The 21,235-nt window shown below is 33.7% G+C and overlaps 1 protein-coding gene across 11 annotated transcripts in view; it reads left to right on the top strand.

The window, feature by feature from the left end:
• The window catches only part of LOC140148976 (rhotekin-like), a 152,811-nt gene that overhangs the window by 96,622 nt on the left and 34,954 nt on the right, over nucleotides 1-21,235 (top strand). For all 11 annotated transcript variants that reach the window (XM_072171091.1, XM_072171096.1, XM_072171094.1 and 8 more), the window contains 2 exons: nucleotides 18,768-19,020; nucleotides 21,165-21,218. In XM_072171091.1, coding sequence (XP_072027192.1) covers nucleotides 18,768-19,020; nucleotides 21,165-21,218 — 307 coding nt within the window. The remainder of the gene's footprint in view (nucleotides 1-18,767; nucleotides 19,021-21,164; nucleotides 21,219-21,235) is intronic.

Here is a 21,235-nt window from a genome sequence, read left to right on the forward strand (position 1 = left end):
AGAGTATATGCCATCGACAGATACAGTGAGAAAGGTGCTGTTTGCTTTAAAGATTATAAAGAAGTGACTTCATAAAATGAAACATCAATTTAGGGAATATAAAATTGTGGGGCAAAGTCATTATTGAGTTTTCCCAACTTAGTCTTTTATAAACTAACCAATCATATGATTTACAGATCTATTTAAAAATACACAATGTAATATTATTTTCTAATTAATAAATTGAATCAAATTGTGCAAACATATGCTGCAACTGATAATCTGTCTTATGTAGTTACTACCCCCTGATTATATTATAATTGCTTGCATCATGTGTATTGCAATATTCATATATTATCGCAGGTAATTTCAGTTTTTACACCAATTATTAATAAGCTTAATTTGCAACCAAGCAGAAAATACCATGTGACAGTGTTGGTGTGTAGCCATATTATTAGTCTAGTAAAGTAGAATAACTGTGTCTAGTTAAGTTCATAAAGTATTCATGTTGTGTGTGTGATGTGACCCACTAGCTAATATGGTATGCAGCCAGGTGTGGTATACCTGGAGAAATATCTCTCCCATGAATTGGCCAAAATGGCAGAAACATGTTTGAAGAATGCAAAAGATCCATACTCTTGAAATAAGACTGAATTATTATATTCTCATTGATAATGTATTTTGCTTTTATTTTGACAATATGCTTGAATTTATTTGAATTTGAATAATGAGATTTTAGATAATATTAATTATTATTCTTATTCAATGGGTGTGTCTTGTAAAGAATTCACGTAATTTGATTGGTTTTCTGGTGTATAATATCTCACAATAGTTGATAGTGATATTAGTCAGGGCGCCAAGCGCATACGCCAAGCAACGGCGGCACGCTTGTTGCTCCTCAATGATCGCTACGATAATGCGTTCGCGTAATACACGTGCGAGAACCAAGAACGCGATTCGGCGGCTTAGATGTTCGTGATGGATTCGTTCATTTAAAACAACGGGGATGTCCTCACAAAAGTAACTTTATTTTTTTCTGAAAAAAGGCAGTTTTTCTCGCAAAAATTACATTAAAACTGAATAAGAATCGTAGTGTATACCGGCTGCGCCGGCATCCACTACTCAAAATATTGGCCAGCCCATCCATTATGACACGATATTGGATCTAGGCAAAAGACAAAATCCTATCTTTTATTCTCTAATTAATTCTTGAAATCATGTTCTTCATGTCATTGCATCCCTTGATTGTATATGGTATGTTAACATTCATTTTTGTTTAGAAATAAATTCATCAAATAAATAAATTTTGATAATTGATCATGCTGATAAATAAAAAAAGAACAGGGAAGATATTTATCAGGCAGTATCAAGCATGTACGAGATTTTCCCCATGAATTTTGGTCATTTTAATTATAAACCTTATGGCTATTTATAATGTACCATAACAGGAAGATCTTGGTCAATGATCATGCATATAATTTACTTAACACGGACAGCGACACACACTTTGAATTTTATTCACATTACCACAGACACACGTTTGAATTTGAATGGCTTTTTCTGTCGTGGACCCTACACCCAACTGGACCCCTTGTTATCATGTGTTTGTATGCTGTTTGTAATCTATCAACACCATCTCATCTAGCAAACGGACGACTTGTGTTCCCATGTAAACGTGGTACATAAACACGCAATGTCAGGTGATGCAATGTAACCATCTGCTCTCGTGAATGGCACCAAATTGACACGTTCAGGTACCGCATTCACATTCGTTCACGAAGTGCTGTCTATGGTTATTGTTTACCATGCGTAACACCATAAAATGTTTGAATTTTCTTGTTATATAAGCTATATTGTTGTATAAAATCTGTTTCCCCAAAAATGTAACAATATCATTTTTCAGTACTATACATTGTCCATATCTTGTTTCCTAAACAACATCTGCAATTTTCAACTGTACAATTGCAAAAACCTTTGATGATCTCATTGAAGCACAAGATTTCATTTCTTTTGGTTTGCTATTTGATGATGAAATCAAGGTTTGCAATTAAACCTCAACCTAGTAAAGAAGATGGTATCTATCCTGAAATAGACTTACTTATGAATTTATGGCACCCACTAGATTTAAGTATGACTCAACTTGATTGCTTTGCTCACAGATCAACCAATCTGGATTTCAATATATTGTATTGCATGGTCTTATAGTTTTTCACAGACTGCTCGTAAAAACGCAGACTCCAGGATTCTCTGGCGAGTATGATGCATCACATAAAAACATTAATGTCTTTCAATTATCTGCATGTTTTTTCATGCATTTTACCAAATTTTTAAGTCTTTGAACATTCAGATTGCAGAAACTGTTTTTAAATAAGATTAGGAATTTATTTTTACAGTTTTATTTTTGAAAAATTGAATCTGTCATCAGTTTTATACCTGTGCGTGTAAAATGGTTAAACCAAGCATTCAACCGCCCTTCTCATGTGAAATGTTGCCAGTGAAACCAGACGATTTTGATGACAAAATCCATGACGTCCAAACCCCCGGTTCAATCCACACTCGTCAAAAAATAGTCCAAGTAGCATTGATTTATTATATAGCCACAGAACTTGTTCTTGTATGACTCAGGCGGGACCGTTTCTAGGATCAATATCGGAAAAATTGCAAAAGCCGGGTTTCCTTTAGATGGGTTTCCTGTAGCAAAAATATTGCACTGAGGTCCTTAGCACTTAGTATTTCACTGAATTTAATGGGTGTAATGTTTTTTTCTTGTTATTACAAGCGTGTCAAAGGTCGTAGATGTCATTTGTACTGATGCATATTGCATAATGCTGGTTAGCATTCTGTTCGGTTATATTAGGATATATTTTCAGTTTGTAAATCCTTTTTCTCAATCAATAAGAAAAACTTGACTTGCAATTAGTCTTATACGCATGCAGCTTTACAGTGTTTGCATCGACATTGCTAAATACAGCAAATTGGGTATATATTGTGTGTTGCGAAGAGACAAGTGCCGCATATGTAGATGTAGCATCTTTACATGTGAATTTCGAGCTAAGAGCAAAGACTTAATTGAGTATCAGTTTACAGGGATGTAAAAGCCTTGAGAATAGGGAATTCTCCTATATGCTGGCAAATGGAAATATAGATACTGCTAGATATTAAGAATCTTCCTTGAGGTTGAGTGAAGGAGAGGTTAATAAAAATTCCCTTTAAAAGGGAAAGCCAGCCTCAATGTAGAAGAGGTCTTGTAATTAGTTTTGGTCAATGTGAAAGGCATTTTTAGGATCACGCTTACATCTACATGACAGTCCACCAAACCATCAACGATGAGAACATGCACACTGAAACAGCAGAAAACATTAATTCCTAATCTCATGTCAACTCTTTTAATTCATTACATGTACTCCAAATTGTTCTGGTCTGTTTGTTTTGTTGTTGTTGTTGTTGTTGTTGTCGTTGGGTTTTTTGTCTTTTCAGCTTTTTACCCACGATATCTCAATTTCCAATTTTGTAATACCAGAACTTACTTAACTCAATATCTTCGCTTAGGAATGTCCGATTTCACTGCTTTCGATATATACACTGCCGGTTTGAGTTAACTTACATGTACATTTTATTTTAAAATAACTTAATTAATTCGCAATGTATAGTTTAAGCCTACTATATTATAATAGATAGTTGCCAGCACATTTATAAAGGACTGGTTACTCACTACAATCTTCACTCTTAAACTGTGTTTTTCTGAATGTGCTGATCATGTTGATTGCTAGTCGGAAACTCCTGCGAAGCTATGGACATGGCATCTTACATACTCCATTCTATAACAGTCTGCCTAGTGCCTTGTGTGTTTTCTCTTCAATCATTTTGTTGAATGTAATTTTATGAATCAAATAGTTATGTGTCATTTTATTTATAATAAAGAAGTTATTAAATTAATAAAGTGAGACAATTTATTTATCTATAAGTGCATGTCAAATGGGGTACATTGTTCAATACCAGAGGAGGCTTAAAGGCATTCCTACAATGCACTATGATTGGGAAATTTGATCAATATAACCTAATTTTAAAGGCAAAGTCCCCATTGCCACACACACAAAATGGTCATTTTAAAACTGCAGCCAACGAGCTAATAGTTGAGACTTAGGACTGATATTTGATTTTCTTACAGGAAACATTCATATTGTCCCACTGCATTAATTTTATTCCTAAGTCTCGATGTTATGAATGTTAAATAATAGGATGAAAACACCAGATATTTGCACACAATTCCAATGCAAGGCATGATCAACTGTACCATATGTGTACAAAAGCCAGACATACAAGGTCAGAAACCCCATTGGGTTGTGGGAATGTCTTTAAACATCCTCTGGTTCAATACTATATGCATAAATTATGCCCATATTATAGCTAGGCCCTAAAAACTTTATTTTGCATCGGATTTTTCCCGTTGAAAAGACAAAACTGATGTTTATGATAGCAACCATTTCATCAATAACATTTTGAGTCATTTTTATCCATAAAACGACACAGGATATGATAGATAACTACTTTCACATCAATATGGTCCATATGATCACAGATTGTTGAGAATCTGTGATATGATCCGGGATATGATGAAGATTTTGATTCTATAGATCTGTTATCAACATGATATCACGCTGTTCAGTGGTCAAGGAGTAAGGACCCCGGTCAAGGACACTGATATGACATCATAGGTGATGTCAGATTTTCTTCTGCTGACCATATGATGCTATATATATTAACTATTATTGTTACATTTAGGCCTTTAAACTTTTAAAGTCATAATTAATTAGTTCAAACATAACTTTGGTAATACTCACTCGCTTTTTACGTTCGTTGAAACGGCAAAACATACTTACTTTTCCTAACAAATCGAATTAAAATATTTTTAAAAAATTTAACCACAAAAGTTTTAAAAAAATCATTCCAATACCACTAAAATATAATCTCTTGAGTAAACTGACCCCAAACCTGAAACAGGTACCAGCCCCGAATGGGCTGGCGAAAAAGATAGCACATTGAATCATTATGTTTGAGTTGATCGAAAAATGAACTAGTGTCATTTTCTAGTTTTATCATAATTTCTTCCTTAGTTACAGCTATTGAATTTGGCACATACTAGCAAGAAATTTGGATATGTATAATTGGCAGCAACGATTCTAAAGCATGCAAGCTCTTCATAACCAGCAAACAAGTGATATTTTCTTGAAGGCCATTGTAATCGGCATTAGGTTCTGGTATAACCTAGGGCTATATCTTGATGGTACTGTGTGTCAGATGTCGTTGAACTTCTTCTATTGATATCTGTATAGATATGCCATGTAATAATATTGTTTTGGAATATGTTTTCCTTTGCTTCATACTTGAGTCAAATTTGCTCATCACTTCACACTGTTTCCTACCTGAAAGTATATTTGCTTGTAAATGGCATCATTCTGTTAACTACACATTTTTTTGGTTAATTTAATGCATAATTCAACTATGGTTCTCCATGAATATAGCTTTTTTTTTTTTTAAATTGTTGAAACATTGGAAAATCTCTTTGGCAAAAAATGGGTTACTGTCTTAATTATTTCTTTATTAATCTCTTTAATAACTCCATGAGTATCCTTGTTGATCCTAACAGGTTAGTACAGGAAAAGATACAAATTTATGGGTGACAATTTTCTTCTGTGAACATTGTAAGACCCACTGTATTCTCTGTATTTGAGGTAGAATATTTGATGCAACATGTCTTTGTCATTTAATTTATTCCCATTCTATTTCCAGTCATGTTTCATGTTTAACTTCTAACCAATGTTTGATGACATAACATTGATAATATATTTCCACCAGACATTTGATATAATATAATTGATTTTTCATCAACTAAACATTTGTCACAAGATATTAAAAATGAACTGAAATAGATGGAATGAATACTTGTTGAACAAATATTCTATGTCAAATATTTGGAGTATATTCCTAGTATATTTGATGATTGTTTTCATCAGTCTGTATTCAGATTAAATCCTTTAATACTCAAAACCATAATAAACTTTAAAATTGATTAGCAAAATAGTGTTCTGTTTTGATCAATGTTACCATTACATATTTTCCCACTACTAGTATCTTTTATGCATGTTGTCTTGTAGAGTTGAAATCTATTTGTATTATAAAATATTTAAAGTAACTCTCAGACTTGCAAATATCGATGATGCAATTACACGGTCCGTGTGATCTCTGTGGTTGGGCCTCTTTTATAAAAACCTGTGCTTTTATTACAAGCCATGTAGCTGATTGAATCAGAAAGCAGGTAACTACTTGATCAAACAAGTCACGTCTATAATACATGACCCGGCTTAGCTTGGTCTACCTTAAGGGGTTCTAACATATAGCAAAAAAGAACAGATTTAATACTGAGTGAATGATGTCAACAGTGCCAAAACAACAACAACAAAAATATCCAAAATTGCAAATCATTGTGCAGCTTTGATATCCATCTTATTGTGTAACTTACACAGATGCAATGAGTTAACCTTTACAATTAAGCATGTAGTAGATCAACGGTTCTTGGGATTTGGGTTTGGAGAATCTGTCAGCACTTAGCCATCTTACCATGTATTGCTAGTATTCAGAAGAATTCATAACAGCATACAATTCCCTGATTTGGTTTTACCGAACTGTGCAAGAGTAAAACAGGATAGAGGAAAGAGAAATCATCAGATAAGTTTAGTGAACCAGATTAAACATGATGTAATTTTCCTACCTTTAATTTCTTAACATCCTTCACAGAATACTTGTAGCAGTGGATATAAGTTAAGTATATTCTTGCGACATCGCCACTGAAATGTTTTTGTCAGTATGCACTCTCTGCAGAAAATTATAAAGACAATGTTCTGATTTTGTTTAAGATGCTTTATGTGAGTTTTGTAATTTGAGATTTTGATTACAAATAGAGTGCTGTCTTCAGTAGATAGCAGGGATACTGTACACATTGAAAACAATGGGGTTCACTTTAATGTATTCTTAAGTGGAGAAGTCCATTTAGAGACATCAAAGACAGAATATATTTGAACTTGGATGAAGGTTTTGCTAGAGGGATTAATCACAAATATAATTTCCCAATACAAAATAGAGTACACCTGTTTTGGTCTTTGTATAAACATTGCCAATTATTGGAATGTCAGCGGTATGGTTCTTACCTACAGCACTCTTTACTGTCACATAGGCCTCCAGTATAAGGACAAATCAACTTATTATCTGCAGATGTTGACAACTTATGGTTGAACAAACTTGATGTACCCTAAGCAGCCCTCCATCCCATCATCAGTACCACTGAACTTGCCCTTCCGATACGTAGCTACATAAACAAGATAAACTGTAAGAGGAAGTAATGTGGGCTGGTGTATTGCCTTTCAGGGTGCCTCTAAGTCGCAGACATTCATATCCCAGGGCCTCCCTACCCGACATCAAGGCGGGCCACTACTCTTTCCTCCAGTTAGAAAGAACTTTATTAGCTAACTGTCACCATTAAGTGAAATGAAATGGTATGAAATTGCCTCCTTAGTGGAAATGTATCAATATGCTGAATATTAACTTCTTCTTGTATCAGATGTGATGATCACATGGATGCATGTCTCATACAGAAAACCTAGTTTGTACTACTTCATTTAGGTCACAAGATGTGTGTTAATCATAAGCTTCTAAAATTGCCGGTCTGTCTTACTTAGCAACAAATTTATATCCCGCATCAATTATGAGGTGAAGCTTAATTAAAGAAGCATATCCGCCTACTAAAAAAAGCAAATCTAGATAGTCAATAAGCATCATTTTTCACAAGGTTCGCCGTCACATAGGAGCCAAATAGAAAAAGTTATCCTGCCTGGGAATCGAACCCAGGACCTCAGATTTACGAGACATGTGCCTTTAGCCATGGGAGCTTCATGATTAGGCTGGTTGAAATTCAAACCTATAAAGCAGTTGCTTAATCTTATTCTTATCTGCCTTGAAACAAATCATTCAAACATATTTGTAATTTAATTGGACATCCATATTAAAAAACATGGATATTCAAGATTATGAATGTCTCCGAGGAAACTATATGTGTAGAATGACCGAGTGATTGAAAGCAGCATGAAAATTATGTACTACTTAATATATTTTACCATATTGGAAATTTTTATAGATGACACAATCATCTGCAAATAATCTCACAGTTGAGTGGAGATTGTCAGGAAGATCGTAAAGGACAAGATGTTGGCATATATATGAAACAAAAATCAAACAAATAAATATGTTTGTGGAACCATTTGATTGCAGTGCTAGAGTTCATTTCCATGGCCCCAGCTTTAACATCTGTCTACATTAGGAAAGGTTAAACATGACTAGACCTACATGTATTTCATCAACACAGTGCTATACATTGTATGTTGTCTGTCTGTCTCAACTCAAATATTCATTACAACTAATTTCTACTCTTTTAGATGTCCACTGTCGCCTCTTGGATGTAGTTTGACTGAGAATAGCTATTAAATCAGCAAACTAGGCAGCATTTAATATTTCATGTTAATGTTATAATGTTAACATCTTCTTTTAACCTATAGATATTAATTTATTATGCTGGATTTTAAATATGTGTGTGATTTAAAATTTGCAATAAACATGGATTTTTATCATGAGCATGATTTTATCATGATAATATCTGCCAGTAAAATGTTAATGTAATCGCAAGAGCCAAGATAATGTTCAAATCAATATTCATACAAAATATAATGTAGCATTTAACATTTTGAGGGAAATGCGGTTTTCTTTGATTCGTGGTTGTAATTGTGAACATAAAACGGCAGTTTTGTCACAAATTATGCAGCTTTTTACATACACTTTAATATGGTTAAGACTTGCTTCATGCTTAGCATGCATGTTAACTGTGTGTTGAGAGGTTCCCCAGTGCCTGCAAGTGTTATCAGGAATGGAGGCAAAGAAGAGAGAGTCAGAAATTAAGAAACATGTGGAAGGAGAGGAAAAGAGATTGCTCCTATTTTCTCATTTCACTCAGGTGTAAAATATGTGATTGTTGAATTTGATCCCTGAATACTGAAGCTTTGCCATCAGCAATTTTGTATTTTATCTTTAGATTTTAACAAATTAATGATTACTGTAATGAAGAAACACTAATTATTTCCAGGATGAATTTCCAGGCAACCATATTCTAACCGCATAATGTGATGTTGATTATAGACATGGTAGCGAGCTTAAGGAGGCAAGAGATATTGGCAGATTCTCTTAATACCTGATGATTTTATTCACAGATGTTCCTTAATGTATTTCAACTTGGAAAGAGTTTCATACAACAGTGAATGACTTGTTTTTGTAGCAAACACACCCCATGCAACTACACAAAAATATCACTCCGGATATAAAGTGATTGAAGCAAAAGATCACTCTTTTCTGTGGTCAGAATGCTTTTAGAAAGGTTTTTAATAGTGTCTGGAATTGGGCAAAAAGCATTGAATTCTGCCTGTAGCTAACACAGGTAGATGCATAGTTGGATTGCGTTTCCATTAAGCACAAGGTGTGTATAATATAATTATAGCTGCCTTGTGGTATTCAAACTGAGTTTTTTGTTGCTATAAGCCACAACCATTCCAGATTTGCTGTAGCATGTAATGCATCTATTTGCACCATATGTTTTGATAACTTCATTTTTAACATTTTCTGATGTATGGTTTGGCAATTTTCAAGTTGACCACTCAGTCCTTATTTGCTTTTGAAAGTCCTTTTAAAATATTAAAATTAAAATATTCCACATTCTTTTAGGATATATATTAGGATCTATATAGTACTTTCAGATGAATAACATTGACATTTAGCATGTTTAGGATACACTCTCAAAAATACTTATTCAAAAATGAATAGAATAGCAGATAAGACATTATTTAGGATGTCATTGGAGGTGAAAAAGGGATGGAGGAGCTTTGAAAACATGACATGGAACTAACACAACCACATCCTTTTTTTCAGGCAATGACCTCCTAAATGTTCTTCCTCTTGAATAGATTCATATGAAGTGTCCATCGTAATTTTATTTTATTCGTTTTTGAATAGGTAGTTTTGTAAGTGTAGGGCTCAAATGTGGGCCTAGTAGGATATTGTGTAAGAAGTCCAGTCTCCGGGGTTCTGCCATATGCATTTAAAAGTTGACAAACTTGCTGACAGTTGATTCCAATTACATATTACTACTAACTCAACACAAGTGCAAAAGTATATCTATTTTAGCCATTTTCCCCTTATTGAATTAGGTTTAAGTAACAGTGGAAATAAATGTAATTAAATGAGGGTCATTTCCAAGATGATTTGAATATAATTATCAGCTTTGAGTGGATATAATCATACACCCTGGAAATATATATTTTTACTGTAAATTGGTTCACGTAAGGGCAAATTCTTGGGAATATGCCAAGTGCTTTGAATTTTTGGGGAACTTAACTTTGGAACAATACTTGCAAATATAAAATTGAGAAAATAATGTAAATAAATAGATAAATAAGTCCATCGTTTCCTTGCATTTATGAATAAAAATAATAAATTATTGTTGATTATGATGCCAAATTTGTATTCTGTATAAAATCAAAGACATTGTAAGTGGTATTTCTGTAGTTATATGTTGTTTTCACTCTCAATATGGTATAATTTCACTAAAATCCATTTCTTTGCAGGAGAATGTAAAAGTTGTAAACATCAAAAACTGGATTTAAGCAAATGTGCCTGTTAATGTCAAACTTACATGGTAAAGATAAAAAAAGTTCCAAAGATCCAAATTCTAGCATTTGCCATATCATGTTGCACCAATTTACATTTATTGACCCAAAAGGGCAACATTCTACCTGTAGCATAATATGTGCTCAAGTGTTCTGCATATATTCACCCAATTACATATTTTAGCAGATTTAAATGATCCAAATTTTGTGTCAAATTAAAATATCTACCGTTCAGATGTACCTGTTGCATTTCCTAGGAGCCTTTAACACTTGACTTGAGTGAGAACGGTGAGTGGCAGTCATTGTGGATCTAAAACACACCTGATGATAATAGGTTTGTTTGAAGCATTAGTCACCATAAGACCCAATTTCATGAAACCTGGCTAGCCTTTCTGGCAGGTATGGGCAAATATAGACTATGAATGTATGTGGGTATGAATATAAGTGGTCATTTTACTCATTGCAACCTAAATTCATTTTTAAGTAAGGCTGTAATATTTTAAATAAATGAGCGATATATTGCAGCATGAATTATAACATGTTCCTGCCGATCAGTAATCAAACATATCTTGAAGCTATCTATGAAAAAGTACAAAGGACAAATTGTCTTCCTTTCAAATATTTTGGTAACATCAGGGTTGTTTTTTTGTTTAGGTTTTGATGGGTTTTTTTTAATAATCTTTATGTAGAAAAGCTGAACATTCCAGCTTTTATGTTAGTTTTCTTGAGAGAATAGTTCTTCACTTCAGACAATTGTTCATTTGAAGTAGAATCAAAAGATCTTATAAATTCTGGAATAAAAAAAGAAAAAACTTGTTGTATCAAATGGTAATTCAGTTGCCAAATCTTTTACTTTACCTAAAATAAGGTATTTTTCGAAGTTGATATCCAAGCTTCTAGAAATCAGGCCATATGCTATATATTTGTTTTCCATCAGAAAGCAGCTTTAGTATAGAGAACACACCTGACAACATTTTTTGTCCAGGAGTGTTAGTCACCCAGTCTCACATTACAGGCTCCTCATACCTGCTTCAACCCTAATGCCAGGCTCTTGCCAATAGGCTCAATCAAAATAAGAGGAATTGTATTCATGAAAAGGTTTGCAAGAACAACTGAACCAATTGCGGACATGCTGATATGATTTGAACATATTTCATGTTGATTTTATATTAAAAAGAGAAAGTAATAGAAACGTTCTCATATGGATGCACTTAACATCCACTTTTGGTAGAGCTGGTAGATTTGCTTTTGATTCTAAATATGAACAAATAAGAGTTAATTTGTCCCTTGTTTTTGACAGTACAGTTGATGATGAAATTCACATCACTGAAAGGTGCTGAATCTCCTCATAAATTTGCATCGGTAACAAGATGTATAGAAGACACTCAAGATTTAGAGAACCAAGATCAAAACACTAAAGGAAAGACTAAATATTGACTCACGGTACAGTCACCCACTTTGAGGTATCAGAAATTTTAAATTTTAATAAGTTTTCAACAATTTGAAGGATTATTGCATAGTAAGCTGTCATATGTAAGTGTGATATGTTAGTCTAATACTCTGGATTAGCATATCTACCACTTGGGATAAGAGGGCATCAATGCAGGAATTATGGATGCTGTCCAAGTAAGCTTATGCAGGAATTATCAAAATTTGATGATGATGAAAAATTAATATGAAAGAATGTTGTTGAAATAAATTCAGCACCTTGCCATCGTACCTATTTTTTAAAATTTCTTGAACTCATTTTTTGTCCTTTTCCTGAAAATTATGTCAAAATCGGAAAGTTTTTAATTTTAACCAATTCTCAATGGAATCATGCAAACAATGCGGCAAATAAAACTATCAGGAGCTTAATGTTTATATACGGTAACTATTGAAAAGACAGGCCTTTACACATCACTTAAATAGCCACATTTTTGCATTTAAAATCCAATATGCTTTAGTTTCTATTACATTACTGAACATTCCACTAATTTGATTTTGATGTATACCCCTATTGCCTATATACCTCAAATGTCATTATCCTTCGAGTTCAACATTCGCAGGTTTTATTTACATAGTATTAAACCAACTCTGTAAATCATTTCTCTGAGCAATTTGTAATTTATTTAAACTCAACTAGCCTGGGTAGAGCTCTGAATTAGGTGTATGTAGTAGCTACAGAGTGCAGTGCATATTTGATGACATCGATGCAGCGATAAGATGTCAGTATCTTAAAGATTGCCCATCTTGCCAGGCTAATGCTCTCTATACATGAACCGATTTTTTAAATGTTGTAGTGAAGTGTAGCTATATGCATCTGGGAACCTATAGAATTTGCATCTAGACCCATGTTGCACAATATGAGTAGTTTCAGGTATCAGTGCACATTTTTCCATTTGGATTTCCAAGCTACTGAGATATTCAAATTGTGAAGAAAACATCTTCAGCATTATGTAAGAAACACAAAAATAGTGATATACATGTATAACATTTTGAAATATGCTTGAAATTAAGTAATATTGACACAAAATTATCATTATTACATTATCTCAACATAATTATATCGAACACTGTCACATAATAACCACTGTCGGATTTATTTAAAGTTAGAACGGGTATGTACCAATTTGAATGTAATTTTCCTGCATCTTAAGCAGGTGATTAAGCAGTTAAAAATATAAATGTTCTAGAAGCTTTGAGCCTTTCATCAACTGCCACATAAATACATCTATCTATCTATCCTTAGATAGCATTACATAGACTAGACAATTACTAATGCAAAGTAATATAGATGTCATTTAACAGTCTCACTTAGATTGCATTATGTGCCCTGCATATGGAGCATTCATGATGCCATTTCAGGTAACATCATTTGTACGATGACAATACTATCTTGATTAATGTGACTCTGTCATGCAAAACCTATAGTGAAAAGAAAGGTTTTATAGAAAGACAGACAGGACAGTATCATTAGTCGAAGAACTCTTGCAACAAATCATTTTTAATTTTTCCCCTTTCTATTATTTTCTTTCCTTTCTTTCTGTTTAAAAGAGAGATTAAAATATATACACATCCCACTGCTGTACGAACACTGTTGATGTGTACTTGGAGTTGACGGAAGAATTATTGGGTTAGAAAATTCAAGTAATATAATTAAATGATTCCCATGGCGCCAACATTTACTTATGATTCTATTCTGGTAACATCAATGGTTGTGATGGTTTTAATTTATAATGAATGAACTGATTACAGACGTTTCAAATTTGATTATATTATGTTATTCAAGCCAAAAAGCATAATCATTTACATTCAAGAATGCAAACAATCATTGGTAAATGAATATTAAAAGCTAAAGTAGGGCTATGTTAATGCTATGTTTTTAACTTGAATGAGTGTTGTATTGATTGGTGATAAATGGAAGTAATGTGATTAATTAATAATGAAATGTGTAAGAATTTATGTTGTTACATACAGCTTACAGCAATATTTATGGTATGAATTTGCTTCACATCCTTTTCATTCAATTATGATTATTTTAGTATTTTATAATGTGGCAGTGGCTATTGAGCTGAAGTGTTTATGGTAACTATATCCTTAAGGGGGTACTACACCCCTGACCAATTTTGTGCCTATTTTTCCATTTTTCTCAAAAATTATCAGAGTGCATTGGTGACAAGTAAAATATGTATATTATAGGGGCAAGGATTACAACTACTGCACTGGCAATTTTATTTTAGCACAGACAACCGTTGTGGAGTTACAGTCAAAAATGAGGGAAAACCAATATTTGATCAATAAATCAATAACTATTTGCCTTGAGTTGCTGAATTTTTAGTGCAGTAGTTGTAGTCCTTGCCCCTATAATATACATATCTTACTTGTCACCACTGCTCTATAGTTTTTGAGAAAAATGCAAAAACATGCACAAAATTGGCCAGGGGTGTAGTACCCCTTAATACTATAGAATATTAATAACCATTTGGAGAATAAGATGATAAAATACTAAGTAGTAAGAGCTGATGTAAATTAAAGTATCATATGATCAATGGGCCATCTACTGTTACAGTGGTCATTGTCATCTTCAATATCATTCTTATAATTTCAACATCAAATTCATTTTCAAATACACTCGTACAGGGCTTTTTTTCATTTGGTCTGCCTGCATGCATATTAGGCAAAAGAAAAGTCTTGTCTCCGTCACATTTGGTAGAAAAGCTAAGTGCTATGCTTTTCTTTTTTTCTTTTTTTTTTTGAAAATGAGCTAAGTCCTATGCGATATATATATTTTTTACAGTCAAGGCACAATGCACTTTGTGATATTCAAAAACAGAAACATAGTAATATACATGCACAATGAATAGTTTTATATGTCTCTTTATTTTCCAACTTTCAGTTCACATGTATGTAATCTATAGGCTATACTGAACAGCAATCGTGTGTTTTTACATATATACTAGACAGACAAAGTGTGAACAGTCAACAGAATATTTGTATCTGTTTTTAGTATATTATTTCCTTGTATTCAATGTATTTGATGAAACAAAAATTCCCTTAAAAGGATGAGTGTAGGGCGAGTTGGTGAGCCGCAGTGGTGGGGAAAAACACAATGAATTTTACAGCCAGTGCGTAGCGCTAAGCATTAATTGGAGTTCACACAGCAATGCGCACAGGTGTCTGAGACAGACTTTCTATTTTTATGGGCCTTATAGATATTTGCACATTTTGTTTTGATTTGTGCCTCATTGCTTCCTTTTTAGAAATGAACATAAACCATGAAAATAATGTACTGCCAAAATATGTAGTTCAATTGTGCCTTTTTGTGTAATTAGATGTGGAATAACCAATCTGCACGATCTGACATGACACATTTGTTTGATGGATTGATGTTGGTATACATGTCTTCGAGTGGGAGGAAAGAGACCAAGGGATTCTTTCAAATCCCTTCCTTTTTGTCAAATTTTACAAATTGGCCATAATTGTCATGTTTGCACATTAGCATTAAAAAAAGGGATGTCATGATGTCATTCACTTTGATGGATTGAACTACACACACATATAATTGGATTTTTTTTCATGTGGGAGAATCTTTAGAAATCAAAAGGTTTTTAAATGTCAGGCAGTGATTTTTGGCAGAAATTATTTGATTTAAATTCAAGCATTTCTTGTGATGGATGGTTGTAGAGAATAGAGGAGGGTGCCTTACAGTATGGCATTAGCAACTTAATCTTCTAAATTATTTCTCATATACAGCAATGCATCATATTGGGAAGTCCTTTTATTAGTTCAAATCTTTGCACAATCATGCTCAGCCCAATAAGGCAATAACATTACTCATCATGCTTTAGTTACAACTCAAAACAGTTTGTTTCATAATTTTGTGCAACATAGAATTCAAAAACAGATCATGAAATTACATACCATTTCATATAAATATATATATCAACGCATTAAATAATACATTCAAGAAATTGCACCTTTTTCAAGAAGTACAAATCTTTCTTTGGTTGTGCACAGGTGTTCCTTGGTGTAAACTGTTTTTGGCACTCTGAATGTCATGGGTTGATTATCTGATTCCATATCATCATTTTGCTCTACATTTTGCTATCAGATCACAAATCAACTGTTTACAAGTACTGAAATGTTCCCATTGGGCCAACTTGTATGTCATATTATGCGATGATCTTAATTCATTTTTAAGTTTTGAGCTCAGTTGATGAATTTATGGAGCGATTGCCGAATAGGGTGCAACTCTACTAGTCTTATTACAAGACTGCCCTACCCCAACCCTAAACCCTAACCCTAAACTCTGTAAACGAGGACTGAACTCAAGTCTAGCAAGTTTGCACCCTATTCGGTAATTGTACCGAATTTATTAATGCAAACAAATGTTGTGATGTAGGTTTGTGTGTTCAAATGAAAGTGTCACTTACTATGTCATGACTGATGCACCACTAAATATTAGTTTGATGGCATCAAAGAAGGATTCAAACCCTGGCTGCCTTTGACATAGCATTCACCTGAATAGCATAAGATTAAGAATTGTTCTGGTTATTTGAATATGCAAGATCTCATTGTATCTTAGATCAGCATAACCTTGATTAGTTGTTTTCACTTTGTGAATTTGATGTTTTTGAAGACTTGATGCAGTCAATCAATAGACTTCAATTAAATGATATATTTAATATTTTCATGATGAATATGAACTCTGCATCTAGCAAACCAACCTGCAAGTCACTTTGAAGGATACATATGATACTTTTTGGCCTCTCTATGTGAATCTAGAGTTCCTGCTTCATAGTGTAACACAAGAATTTAGTTCCGAGTTAAGGCTGGATTACCGACTGGAAATGCTGATAATTATGTCATTCATTGTACAATAAATTAGCAAGAATATAATTGGACTTCAGTGACATCAAAAACCAGTGTAAATTTGGTATTTTATAGCTATAAGCTGTTACCAGTAATCATTAAAATGAACATGATGAACATTACTTCAATTTACACAAGAATGGTAATGATTATTAACATAATGAACCGAGTCCTTGGGAGTGATGATGGCAGCTGATGGGTTTTCATTTGCATAACCTAATGAGGCACATAATTGTGTCTGAGTACAGTTTGAATGATTAAACCCTAATGGAAGGTTACACTGTAGCAAGTGGCATGGTTTTCTCTTGAATATTGCAATTATGACTTGGGAAAATGACTTGGCAGGTCAGATAGGTTTCAGTGACTTTCCTTGAATTTAATGCTAATGATCCTACTCTAAAGTGTCACATCATTATGTAGTGTCAGGACAACAGCAACCAACATGTGCCACATATAATCAACTAATCATTCAGCCAACCCATCTGTTATGATTCACCATACTCACCTTGACTTAGCATTGAACCTGAGACCTAGTAATAGCCATGACTGTTAACAGTGTGCTTTGACTATATTTATAAATACACACATGACCACCTCCTTGCTGCCATAAAAGCTGGTAGACAGGAAGTTTGGAAGTGGTCTTCGGCATTGCGGGTGGTCTTCCATGACACACTTGACAATTTTAATTGTACAGGCCTGATAAGACCCTGTAACCATCATTCATTTTCACCATGAATAAGATGTGAACTCAAGTCCTCACAGTAAGTGAGCATTTTATACCCAATCAGAAAACCAGACTCGACACATTTTTACTGAACATTTGGTCATTGTTTTAAGATATCACTAAACACACAGTGATGACATCACAGCTTTCCCATTATTCATATTCACCTTGAAAGATGAACCATGGACACTGCTGAGTGTTACTTGACCATAAAACTAGACATACTATTTGTAACATACAAGTGTCTGATCACAATACCAGTGTCTGATCCCCATTAATGTCATTAGCCTGCTGATTACAAGATGCATCTTTAACCCAGTTATTCAAATGTAGTCATTATGACTGTTAAACATGACCTAGCCAAATAGGTTTTGACCAGGGCAGCAGTCTGTGTCATTTACATACTTGCCTTGACATAGCATTGAACCCAGGATCTCTTGTGACAAGTCTGTTCACATTCATCAACAGTACCAGACATAACAGATTTGCCCATGACTTCACCAGCCTTCATGACACATTGTTAATGTTATTTTTTTAATTAGCACATGCATGTAGACCTGTGTCATCAAAAGCGAACTTATATACGAACAGAGTCTATCACATGTGTAAACTGTAAACAGAAAAGAGGTCTGAAAAATGTTTCCTTTCTTGAGCCCCATGAACGTATTATGTGAATTCGATCAGTTAGTGCTTTGGTATTTATATTTTGTTAATATGAAAACAAATTCTGACAGCCTTTGAAGTATTAGTATAACATAACATAACATTATGTTATATTGTATAATTGCTATTACCTGCAACATAATATTCTTCACTTGTTAGTTCATATAAGTTCAAGTTCAAGTTTATTTCACCATCATCATATCATATATACAGTAACAAAAAACTGAGATGTAACTGAGACATGGCCTTAATTTTTCTTTTCAATTTTTCTTTTGTCATTATTATAGGACTATGATATCCAACAGAAGATTGATCTTGAAATCAAGATGCGTGAAGGTACAACCAAACTCTTGGCTGCCTGCAAGAGAGAAGCTCAGACACTAGAAGCTGCCAAGAATCTTCTTACCTCAGATGCAAGAGTCCTGGCATATATGGCAGAGTTACAGAAGAGGAAGGCAGAAGAGTACAGTTGTAAAAGATCAACAGAAAATGGTGGCAAAGGATCATCAACACCTTGTAAAGGCAAAGTTTCAGTATCAGGTAAGAATCCTGTATAAAATCTCTTAGTTCGGTAGAATGTTTTGATATTACCATTCACTGAAGAGTGCAGAATTAATCAGAAAAAGGAGATATATACAAACTGCTCTGCTTTTGCATATTTGGAAAATATCTTATGATTGACACTGCATATTTGTACTCAGCATTTCATTTTTGCAGTGAAACAGTATCATTCACATAATAAATTTGTACATACCCCAAACAGAAGCAATCAATCAAACTCAAGAAAAGCACAGTTTCTGTGCATGAAACTATACCAAATGCAAAGAGCGACTGCATATCTTGTCATATTAATCCCAACTCTTAAACTAGCAATGATTCATTGTTTTAATTAAAATCACAAAGTGAGTTCCAACCACCAGCCAAATTAACATCAACCATATACTACAGGTTTGCAGCACGTACCCCTTTTGTGGCCCATGTAATATACATGAAGTCATTGGAACCATTTTGTTCTGCTCATCTACTTTGGTTTTCTAATGAGTTCCATTCTGGGCACCGATGCATACAAATGAAGCTTTATTGGATGTGTGGGACCTGTAACTTCTTTTAGCAAGGTTCATTGAGATACAGAACGACATTATAATCATAGTTTTGTGTTATGAAACAAGTTATGTGCAAAGGCAAGATTTTAATGAATTGGGTTTCTTTCTTTTTTCTGACTTTATAATGGTTTGATAAACAGAGCAAGACAATTGACGCCAACAACAGACATGTAAAAAACGCACAATTTCAACCAATATTTCTTTTGAAGTGAATGAGTGTTTATCGCAGTTCATCAAAATGTATTAATGGAACAGAACATTTATAAATAAAACACTTGTGTCTTTTCAAATCAAGCTTTTTCACATCAACTTGCCTACTCTGTATCAATTTGGGCTTTAGGTAAAACAACACTATTATACTGTCTCTTAATGCATTTGAATTTGAACAGGACCAGTGCTGTGAATAGCAAAGATTGTTATTTTCAGACTTAGCGTTTTAAATTTAATCGCATTAAAATGTACTTGCATAAGTTACCATGGTTACACAAGTTTCATACTGAGTTTTAAAAAACTGATAATATATGCATCCAAGTACCTACTTTAGTAACATCAATGTTTTGTTAGTGGGAAATAGTTGTTTCATCTACAAAAACAAGTTCACATTTATTCTTTTTTGACAGACTGAATTCACTCAACATACTAGATGCACTCAACATTCTAGTGGGAAAGGCTTGGGAACCTAGATACATCTGACAAATAGCATATTGTAAATTATCATGGGTTTTGGCATGATTCTTCAATTTCTCAGCACTGTACCTACTGTTGTTTCAATAGCATTCAAGTTTACACATGTGCATTGATTTGAATAAAACAGAGCTGTGAAAAGTCAATTGTTTTCCAAAACAATGCTTTAGTTAACTAGTGATGTGCTGATAATATGTAAGAATTTGGGAAATCAAGTGGAAAGAAAGAGGCTAAGGGAAAGGTTCCAATATTAAGGGGGGAGCGTTAGCGATAGAGATGGAATTAGAGATTGAGAGCACAGGTTCTTAAAACAACAAAACATTTGATACAGTGCATTCAAGCTGCTTCCATTGTAGCACGTATATCTTAAAAAATGCATCTTATATATTTTGGACTAACTCATTGACATGGGGCTAATAGATGTTTGAATATATTGACACTTTGAGACACACCATACAAATATAGGAAGGCATCAATGCATATGGTGCAATGTGTGATGATACCATGCCCCATTGCACACCTACGTGGCAGGCTAGCAGGTGTATTCGTGTAAGGATGACAAGATGTGGCTTAATGACAAAATCCTTAGAATTGAAATTCCTGCACATACCTGGCTGACCTATATTTAATTCAAAGTGTTTTCTGTAAAAATATTGAGTTTAGAACCTTATGAGCCCTACTTACAGACTAATGTTATTCCTTTTTTGAAGGCAGTCCCAATGTTAGAGTTGTTCAGTCCCATACGCATTTCTATGCAAAAAATAAATAAAAGCATTTCTGTTTTTGAGTTAGTCTTATATTTAGTAGTTTCATGACAAAAATAAACAAAACAGTAAAGATATAACCAGAACTTACCAATTACATTTACTTTTCTTATTTTGCATTTTGTTTTTGCAGACATCAGGATACCTTTGTTATGGGGTGTTAATGACCACATCAAGAACAGAGGAGGTAAGTGTAGGATACCT

Source organism: Amphiura filiformis, chromosome 3 (genome assembly GCF_039555335.1).
Source record: "Amphiura filiformis chromosome 3, Afil_fr2py, whole genome shotgun sequence".
Taxonomy (NCBI): Eukaryota; Metazoa; Echinodermata; class Ophiuroidea; order Amphilepidida; family Amphiuridae; genus Amphiura; species Amphiura filiformis.